The sequence below is a fragment of the Eriocheir sinensis genome, chromosome 59 (genome assembly GCF_024679095.1).
Source record: "Eriocheir sinensis breed Jianghai 21 chromosome 59, ASM2467909v1, whole genome shotgun sequence".
NCBI classification, from domain to species: Eukaryota; Metazoa; Arthropoda; class Malacostraca; order Decapoda; family Varunidae; genus Eriocheir; species Eriocheir sinensis.
The window spans coordinates 8,387,435-8,397,599 of NC_066567.1; the positions used below are offsets into that span (position 1 = coordinate 8,387,435).

At 43.1% G+C, this 10,165-nt stretch overlaps 2 protein-coding genes across 2 annotated transcripts; both read left to right on the forward strand.

Moving 5' to 3' along the window:
- The first annotated feature begins 430 nt into the window (after window positions 1-430).
- On the forward strand, window positions 431-1,506 carry LOC126985169 (E3 ubiquitin-protein ligase RNF166-like). Its single transcript, XM_050839729.1, has 2 exons — window positions 431-511; window positions 836-1,506. The coding sequence occupies exons 1-2, from the start codon at window positions 482-484 to the stop codon at window positions 1,178-1,180; spliced, it is 375 nt and encodes a 124-aa protein (XP_050695686.1). The 5' UTR covers window positions 431-481; the 3' UTR covers window positions 1,181-1,506.
- A 3,302-nt stretch (window positions 1,507-4,808) lies between these two features.
- LOC126985170 (tripartite motif-containing protein 15-like) lies at window positions 4,809-6,180 on the forward strand. Its single transcript, XM_050839730.1, has 2 exons — window positions 4,809-4,955; window positions 5,686-6,180. Exons 1-2 carry the CDS (start codon window positions 4,929-4,931, stop codon window positions 6,025-6,027), a joined length of 369 nt encoding a protein of 122 aa, XP_050695687.1. The 5' UTR covers window positions 4,809-4,928; the 3' UTR covers window positions 6,028-6,180.
- The last annotated feature ends 3,985 nt before the right edge of the window (window positions 6,181-10,165 follow it).

Sequence of the window (10,165 nt, forward strand, 5' to 3'; positions counted from 1 at the left end):
GCTGGAGTAGCTTACGCTACTGACAGCACGACCTCACCTGGGCATGGTGCAGGGAGGGGCCGTGGCGGTGACGGGCTGGTGATTGATAGGGACATGTTACGCAGACGACCATGAGTTACTGACAACACACCAGCCCACAGGCGTTGAGGTCACTGATGCTTACCTAGCCTGACCAGCCTAGAGGTCGACTGGAGCTTACTAGGAATACATCGTAATACATCGAAGAAAAAATATCCAAAATCATTACTATCATTCTCATTCTATTATCGGTCACGGCTATCACTTGCTTCTTGTTCAGACACTTAAACTGCCAGGCCTGTGATTGGCTAGTTACGGGAGGGGGGAGGAGCCTGGGGGATGGGGGAGGGCGGGGGCGGTCAACGGGTCAGGTGAACTCGGGTCTCGGGTCAGTGCTCCGCGGGGACTCGAGTCTGTCAGTCAGTCAGAACAGCAGCAGCGACGGGAAGGGCAGCACGGCAAGATGGGCATATGTGCGGTTACTGGTATGAAGGTGTGTATACGTGTGTGTGTGTGTGTGTGTACGGTTTGTAATGACTAGGCGAGTTTTTATAGCTAGTTTCACGTATTTTATGTGTATTCTATGGAACTTTTAGCATATTCGTATTTCAAATTTTATAGAAACGGTGGTCAATTTACTGTCTATCTGTGTGTGTGTGTGTGTGTGTGTGTTGCAAGAAGGTGCCGTTTGTTTCCTGAAGAAGCCGCGACAAGTGTTCGTAACGGCCCGGTGCGATGCTTCACCACTGGGCCACGCGCTCGTCGGACGCCTGCCGGCTATAGACACAAGCACTGACGCCCCTTTTCTCCCCTGCAGGTCCCCACTGAGGCGTCCACAGAGTGTCCCGTATGCCTGAAGGAGTACGATAGATCCTTCGGAGGAATCCCGCGGTTCCTGAAATGCGGACACACCTTCTGCGCCTCCTGTCTCCTGCACATGATAGACTTGAGGGTGCCGAAGAGCCCCATGAAGTGCCCTCTGTGCCGCGAGAATCACCACCACAGGGGGAGGTTGCCGCCTTTCAACCCTGCCTTCCGCGGCGCCCTGAAACGACCCATGGACACGGCGACGGAGGTGAAGGAGGCTCGGTGTCTGCGCATCACCGAGATCGACCCTTACGTCTTGGTTAGTTGGGGGTGTATCGAGCATGGTGGCGAGTGACGGAGAGCTGGATCAACCCCGTATTCTTATCCCATCGGCACCTCCGTTCGCCTGTTTAAAAGCCTCTCGTACAAGTTGCTCGGGTTTCCATGGAGTTTTGTGATCCTAGTGACAGTTTTACACGACTTCTGCGCACCATGAACGGAAAAGTGACCCACGAATACTCGGTTACTCTTCTCTGTGGTCTTGGGAAATGAATTTAATAGGAGCCCGATGCGTTGACAAATATGTACCTCATCTTCACCTATATGTGTGTGTGTGTGTGTAAGTGTAAGAGTGTGTGTGGTATTTATATCATCACATTCTCATAAACTATTCTGAACTATTGTACAAATAAATATTTTCTACAGATATTTGTTTTCTAATACCCTCGTGTGAAATAACTAATATAATTCACATCTACATATAAATAATCACTAACATCAATGTGATACTACTGACATGTATACTGCTTCCATAACGAGGCCAAAATACGGGTTACCAGAAGCTTGCAAAGGGAAAAATAAGAATAAATGAGTCTTCCCTTGTCTGGCGATATGGCGTGGGCAGGAAGGCGGCAGAGACAATGTTATGAAAGAAGATAAAATGTTGAGCCAGTGTTGGGGATATTAAAGGATAAGGATTATGGAAAGGAGTGGGATGCAGAGGGATAAAACTGAGGGTCATATTCTTTAAAAAAAATCATCGTCCAAGCACACATATTTTGACAAGACTTTCGGGGGAGTTTTGGGAGTACTTTCATGACTTCGGAGCGGTGAGCAGCAGGATTTTTTTCTCTGCACTCTTTTTGTTGCCCTTGAGTCGTCTCCTTTGCTGTAAAAAAAAAAAGGTTGACCCCTCTTCTGTATCGTTAATCTAAGGAAACGCTCATTTAGACCCGATTGATCCCCTTTTCGGTGGTTAATGTAAGAGGAGAAGGATCTATAATAAGCGATACAAAGCGTCACAGGTCAAAAATAAGAAGAAAGCGTCTGACAAAGGGCTGTATTTTAAGACACCATCGCTTCTCGCATCAACTGTTTCTAAAGGTCAAAGAGGGGATCAATCGGGTTTTCATGCGTGTTTTTTAAGGTTCATGGCACAGAAAACGGGTCAAACTACCACCAGGGTCATAAAACGGCCCCTGGAAAGGCCTACAGCTCCTACGAAAGCCATGTCAAATATGTGAACTTGGGCGACGAAATGTTTTAAAATACGACCCAAAAATCCCGAATTGAGAGACGTGGGTGGGATACTATTATAAAGATCTCACCGCGCCACGCCTTTGATGCACGTGGTAGGAAGAGGCAGGTGGGGCTCAAGGGATTAGTGTGGCTTAACGGGTTGCGGCAGACAGGTGTACTAAGAATAATACAGGTTAATGACGACTTGCAGGTGTTGAGGTCGCTGACACCTGACCTCTCTACCTGACCGACCTTTCTGACCACTGATGTAGAGATTAATAACAGACTAGCTAAATTTATCGCCGGGACGTCCTTTTTGGCAGGATTATTATTTTTTTTTTACAACAAAGGAGACAGCTAAAGGGCACAAAAAAAGGAAACAATAATAAAAAAGCCCGCTACTCGCTGCTCCTAAAACGTGAAATAGGAGGAAAAATAAGGCAGATAGACGGTTCTTTTACGATACACTGTTTGCAAAGGCGGTTCAAGCGGTCATTGTTTTTTCCTTGAGTTGCTTCCTTTCCTGCTAAAAAGTGACCGGGGAAGTTTCATAAATCGCCAGTTGTTAATAACGGAAAGAGTGTTCGTATACTTTTTTTTTTTTTACAGTAAAGGAAGAAGCTCAAGGGCAAAAACAACAAAACACACACACACACACACACACACACACGGAAAGGGAATCAGTTTACTTTTTTTTTTTTTACAGTAAAGGAAGAGGCTCAAGGGCAAAAACAACAAAACACACATACACACACACATACACATACACACACGGAAAGGGAATCAGTTTACTTTTTTTTTTTTTACAGTAAAGGAAGAAGCTCAAGGGCAAAAAAAATTAACACACACACACACACACACACACACACACGCCTGCTAGCATCTCCTACATAAGAAAGCAGAGAAGGATATGTATTGTTGAAGGACGTGCAGTGTTTTTGGATATTTAAATGATGCAACGCTAGAAAGTGATTGCTACAGTTTTCAGAGAGCAAAAGTAGCGTTCATGTTTCCTCTATTTTTTATATATATATTTTTTGCAGCAAGGGAGACAACTCAAGAACAAAAAACAATAGAAAAAACATGCAGCGCTTCTGTGGTAAAATAAAAAAAAAGAGAATAGGTCAAAAGAGAGGTCAGGGGTCATAATCAAGCACAGATCATTCTTTACTTTTGTCTATTATGGGAGCGGTGAGTAGCGGGATTTTTTTTCTACTTTTTTTTGTTGCCCTTGAGCCGTCTCCTTTGTTGCAAAATAAAAATAATAATAAAAAAACCTTACATCTTCCTTTCGCTTCTTAATTTCTTGCTCTTCCTTCTCATAATCGTTCATGTCACGACCCTCAGTCTTATCAAGGAAACATAAAAAAAGTCACACTCACGACCCTCAGTCTTATCAAGGAAACAAATAAACAAAAAAAAGTCATTCAGAAGCATTATAATATCCTTTCATTTTCTCGTTTCTTTCTCTTTCTATTCATACTTGCTCACATCACGACTCATTCTTAACAAAGGAAAAAAAAAAAAAACCCGTCATTCAGTAACCCAAACACTATTCAGGGGTTGACAAATACATTCCATCAACAATATCATTTCGTTTTCTCGTTTCTTTCTCTTCCTATTCATACTTGCTCACATCACGACTCTCATTCTTAACAAGGAAACAAAAACAAACAAACAAAACCCCGTCATTCAGTAGCCCAAACACTATTCAGAGATTGACAAATACATTCCATCGAGAGACTAAACATTCCGATTCCTTTTAAGACGTAGGTTAAGAGGAATGACCCAGTTTAATGAATGAGTGAGGGTGATGTACGAAACAGATAAGACGCTTGTAGCAGATAAGATAGTAAGTAGAGCTGAGTAATAGAGAAAACGAATAGACATGAACACACTGAACAGTTAAGTAAAAGTGTCTGGCTTGGCAATGCCAACAGGATAGAACTCGCAAAAATGGATTTAAATTAGAAAAGTATAGATTTAGGAGAGATATAGGCAAGCATCGGTTTAGTAATAGGGTGGTGGGGGAATGGAATAGACTCAGCAATGACATAGTTAGTGCAGGGACGATAGCTTGTTTTAAGAGTAGACTAGATAGCTACATGGACGATGACGACAGGTGGCAGTGAGGTGTGGGTGCAGTAAGGTGACGGAGTACTGGATGCGTGCCTAGAACCGCCGGTATAACGAGGATCAAGCCTCTACCTGTAACCCCTGTAACTACACCTCACCCACCGTGAGTGGTGGGGGGGATTCTGGAGCTGCCCTGTGTAGGCCACCCGGCCTCTTGCAGTTTCCCTATGTTCTTATGTTCTTATGCTGTACAGTGGAATAGTTTAGAAACGGAAGAATTTGAAACGTAAACACTGATAACTTTTTCCTGTGTGTGTATGGGCGGGTGTGGGACCTCAGGGTGATATCGGCGGAGTCAGTGATTGGTCAGTCTGTGAAGCGCGGGGGAGTCTTGGGAGGGGGAGGTGGGTATACCGGTCAACACTTGTTTAAGTCAGTCGGGACGCGGCAGTCACTCAGAACAGAAACAACAGCAGCGACAGGAAGTGTACTACAGTAACTTCACCAAGATGGGGATGTGTCCTATTGGTGGTGAGGTGTGTATATGTGTGGGTGTGGAGGGAGGGGGTGCGATCCAAGGTGTCCATACAACCAGCAAACACAACTGCGCCCAAAGTTTCGCGCCATGGCCTGTCTCCTGGGCACCGATGTCAGATTATCGTACTCAGAGCCTCGTATTTAACTGTTTCTGAGCTATAGCTATTGCCAAAAAACACCAATAATTAACCATTTTAACGATAACTATATATGAAGGCAGTTTTTGGGTCGGAAGTCGGCATAGGAGGCTGAGTACGACAATCTAGCAACGTTGATTCTGCGGCGTGTTCTGCGTCGGGAGCACGAGGGAGTGGCGTCTGTTTCCTCCTTAGCCCTGTATCGCCAGTCTAAGTTGCTGGAGTTTTGTGTTTCGTGATCCTAGTGACAGTTTTACACGACTTCTGCATCTGGAACGGAAAAATAACCCTTGAAAACCCGATTACTCTTCTCTGTGGCCTTGGGAAATCGTATTACAAGACATTTCGCCGCCCAAGAACACATATTTGACAAGGCTTTCGTAGGAGGTGTGGGCATTTCCAGGGGTAGTTTTATGACCCTGGTGGTAGTTTGACCCTTCTTCTGTAGCATGAACCTGAAGAAACACTAATTAGAACCCGACTGACCCCTTCTTTGACCTTTAGAAATAGATGATGTGAGAAGCGAGTCTTATAATATCAACCTATAGTCGTACTGGGACCTTGAATACTAACACCCCTTCCTCCCTTGCAGCTCCCACTCGAGGCGTCATCAGAGTGTCCCGTATGTCTGCTGGAGTACGACATATCCCTGGCAGGACTCCCGAGGTACCTGCCATGCGGACACACCTTCTGTACCTTCTGCATCATGCGTCTGTGGGTCCCGAAGTGCATGACCATGACGATTGTAGTGACGTGTCCGCTTTGCCGCACCGAGCACCAACGCGGAGACATGATGCCGCCGGTAAACGATGGTCTTCGGGGCAAGCTCAAGATGGAGACGGAGCGGAGCACAGAGGCGCAGTACTTTTGTTCAATGCGCGTGGTGGAGATGGGCAGCACCAGGGGCATCAAGGCGGTCATGGGAATAGAGTGATGATGGTGGTGTGGTGATGATGTTGCTAGTGTTGTTAATGGTAGAGTTGATGAGTCTTACCATTGTGTGTGTGTGTGTGTGTGAGAGAGTTTATGACCGTTTCCCTTTAAAATTAACGCATTCCATGGAGTATACTGTGAATGATTTTTACGAATAAACCATTTTTAACATTATTTCTCTTTTCATCCTCGTGCGACACAAAAAGCAATAGTGATTCATATGACGATAATGATAACGATGCCAGCAATAAACTTAATGAAAAACAATGATAAGGCTAAGAACAACCTTATCAATAACAAGCAAAACTAACTGTGAAGGAAGGAGAAGAGAGAGAGAGAGAGAGAGAGAGAGAGAGAGAGAGAGAGAGAGAGAGAGAGAGAGAGAGAGAGAGAGAGAGAGGAGGGGAGGGGAGGGGATACAGCTCCACCTAAAAGCTCTCATCAAAACAAAGAAACAAAGATAGGGAATAGGAAGGGAAAGGAAAGAGAATGGAAAATAAAGGTAGGGAAGGGAAAACAAAGAAAAAAATAAGGCAAGGGAAGAAAAGGGTAACGGGCAAAATATGAGGCAAAGGGAGGGAAGAGGTGATGAAGGGAAGGGAAAGGAAGAAAAGAAAAGGGACGGAAAAGGAAGTGTAAGAAGGGAAGGGAGAGAAAGAAAAGGGGAGGGAAAGGAAGAAAGGGACGGAAAAGGAGTGTAAGAAGGGAGGGAAAGAAAGAAAATGGAAAGGAAAGGAAGAAAAGCGAAGAGAGGTCTCCATACAAACAAGAAAACATAAAAAAAAGTTAGAAGACATCACATTCAGTCTTAAAAACATAATACAATGAAAGGGAGAAAAAATGGAAGAGATTACTGTTTAAGAAGGAGTGGAAGGAAAGAATGGGAGGGGCAAAGACATGGGAAAGGGGAAAATGGGAAAAAAAGAATTAAGAACAAGAGAGAGGGCGAACAGGAGGAAGGAGGGAGGGAATACGAGTCAGGTAAGCGAACTAGTCAGGTGAAAGAATGTGGGAATGGGAGAGAGGCGAGGACATGAGAAACGGGAGAATGCGAAAGAAGTGAAAACGAGAGAGAGAGGGAAGGAGGGAGGGAATACGACAGTCAGGTAAGGGCTCAGAACTAGGTCACTCGGGTGGAAGAATGAGGAAAAAGGCGATGACTAGGGAAACTGGAAAGAAGTGAGAGCGAGAGAGATTTGATTTGATACGATTTGATACATTTACTGAGATATACACATACATATATCCTCTCATTCGGCCATCTCTTTTGATTTTTTTTTGTAGGAGCAGCGAGTGGCGGGCTTTTTATTTATTTATAGTTTCCTTTTTTTGTGCCCTTGAGCTGTCTCCTTTGTTGTGATAATAATAAAAAACAAACAAACATATATAGTCTCAAAAGGATGAAGGTACCTTTGTTGTCTTCACCCCAACCCTGCTGTATTTTGCCTCAATATTACCTTACATTAAATTAAGGAAGGAGGGAGAACAGGAGGAAGGAGGGCGGGTATACACGACGCAGGTAAAGGATTATAACTAGATCAATCTGGTATCGCCGCGCCTCCCTGCATATCAAGGTATCAAACAGGTGAGATGCGTCGTGTCCCTCCCCTCTGACCTGACCTGACCTGATCTCACTGCGGCTTAAGACTTCGCGGGTAGGTCAGAGAAGTAAATATGGTGACGGTCAAATTGATATCATAACGGAGGATGGAGCTGAATTATCATGGCGGGAATGTCTGATAGTGAGTTAGAAGAAGTAGATTTTGACTTAGATGAAATAGTGAAGATGTAAAGGACGTAGAAGGGAAGGAAGGTTGGAAGAAAAGTGAGAGGAAAGGAAGGAAGGAAGAAGAAAGGGATGAAGGGAATAAAAATACGTAAAGGAGGAAATAAATAAATGAATGAAGGAAGAAAGAATAGAAGAAAGGGATGAAGGAAGTCTTGCTTATAACTTTGCGCACACACACACACACACACACACGAAAATACAAAAGAAAGGTGGAAACAAATGGAGCAATGAGAGAAATTCAATATAGAAGGAGAGAAACGCAAGAAAAAAAAAAGTTAATGGATGAAGATGGAAGAGAACTGGAAAATCGAAGTAGTGATAAATGAGAGAGAGAGAGAGAGAGAGAGAGAGAGAGAGAGAGAGAGAGAGAGAGAGAGAGAGAGAGAGAGAGAGAGAGAGAGATTAATAGCACAAATGTAATAAGTTTAAGCGAAAAACACATCAAGTACAACACACGCACACACACACACACACACACACACACACACACACACACACACGCGCGCGCGCACGAGGCCAATAACTAGTGAGTGCAGGAAAGGAAAAATAATATAAAACCGAATCGGGAAAGAAATTAAAGAAGAAAACGCAAACAAACAGCGAGGAAGGAAAAAAAGAAATATAGGCTAATAGACATATAGAGAGACATGTTGATAAAGAGTTAGATAGATGAATAGATAGAACAAGATAACAAGATAGAAACACAGAAAGACTCATACAAATAGAGATAACTAAATACAGGGATTGATTTAAAAGAATTCATTAGTATAAACGAGAATAATATTGAAGCATACACCATATAGAAAAAATTATTACAACACTGATGAAAAAAGGAGGAATTTGAGGGAGAAAAAAAACTTGATGGGAAATAAAACCACGTATACAAAGAAAGAGAAATATGACAGGCAAACAAATACAGTGAGATAGATAGATAGACAGACAGAAAAATAGATGATTATATAAACAGGAAATTTCAGTGAAGAAAGTTAACATGGGGCAGTAAGTAGCGGGCTTTTTTTTTCATTGTTTTTTTTTTTTTAAGCCCTTGAGCTGCCTCCTTTGCTGTAATAAAAATACAAAGATAAATAGTGAAACAGATTAAAAGGTAGATAGATAGGAAAATAAAGTTATATAAAGCCTAAAATAAATGGTAAAGATGAGACTACAGTAAAATAGATAATAGATAGATAGAAAGAGTTTAAAATTAATTGTAAAGATAAAACTACAGTGAAATAGATAAATAGATAGAGAGATGATTAAACAAAGCCTTAAAACAAACAGTAAAGCTAAAACAATATTACCATGACCTCACTCAGCCATAACACCTTCCACCCTCCTAAACAGTGTGGCTAGGTACGAGCAAGACCCTTAATTAGTCACAGGTAAGCCAGCGCGGCCCAGACAGTGTTACCAATTAAGCGCGTCAAGGTGTGTGTTTCTCAGGTGGAGTTGGAAGCAATGTTAAGTATCTCGGGTCATGAGTTCGTTCGTTCAGGTAAATGAGTTGGTTTAATTAGGGGAACAGGTGCGGTCGTTTACGTGGGAGTTGCTTTGTGGTGGAGAAGGAAAGGAAAGGAATGAGGGAAAGAGGAGAAAAGTTATAAAGGAAGGAAGAAGAGAGAGATGAAGGGAGGAGAGGAAAGGAGAAGCACGAGAAGGATGAAAGAGATAAAGAAGAAAACAAGGAAAGATTTGAGGGAAGAAGGGAAGGAAGGAAGAAGAGAAGGATGGAAGGATGGAAGGAAGGAGGAAGAAAGAGATAGAGGAAAAAAAACATGAGAGAAATGAGGGAAGGAAGAAAAGAATGGAAGGAACGAAGGAAGGAAGCAGAGAGAGAGAGAGAGATGGAGGGAGTGAAGGAAGAAAAAACAAAACAAGAGGGATAGATGAGAGGAAGAAAGAATGGAAGGAAGGAAGCAGAGAGAGATGGAGGGAGGGAAGGAAGGAAGGAAAAAACAAAAGAGGGATGGATGAGAGGAAGGAAAAGAAGGAAGAAAGAATGGAAGGAAGGAAGGAAGCAGAGAGAGATGGAGGGAGGGAAGGAAGGAAGGAAGGAAAAAACAAAAGAGGGATGGATGAGAGGAAGGAGAAGAAGGAAGAAAGAATGGAAGGAAGGAAGGAAGCAGAGAGAGATGGAGGGAGGGAAGGAAGGAAGGAAGCAGAGAGAGATAGAGGGACGGAAAGAAGGAAGAACCAAGACAGGGATGAAAGGAGGGAGAAGGAGGAAGAGAGGGATAGAGAAAACAAAACAAAACAAAACAGGAAAAAACACAGGAAGAGTAGAAATAGACAAATACGAAAAGAAACAAACAAGCAAAGAAGAATTGAAAGGTTGCTGGGGAGGGAAAGA

What these genes read in the sequence shown, in the direction of transcription:
- LOC126985170 (XM_050839730.1), top strand. Translation starts at nt 4,929, where the DNA reads ATGGGGATGTGTCCTATTGGTGGTGAG. An exon ending in TGTGTCCTATTGGTGGTGAG is followed by an intron (nt 4,956 to 5,685) that starts GTGTGTATATGT and finishes CCTCCCTTGCAG; the next exon opens with CTCCCACTCGAGGCGTCATC.
- LOC126985169 (XM_050839729.1), top strand. Translation starts at nt 482, where the DNA reads ATGGGCATATGTGCGGTTACTGGTATGAAG. An exon ending in GTGCGGTTACTGGTATGAAG is followed by an intron (nt 512 to 835) that starts GTGTGTATACGT and finishes TCTCCCCTGCAG; the next exon opens with GTCCCCACTGAGGCGTCCAC.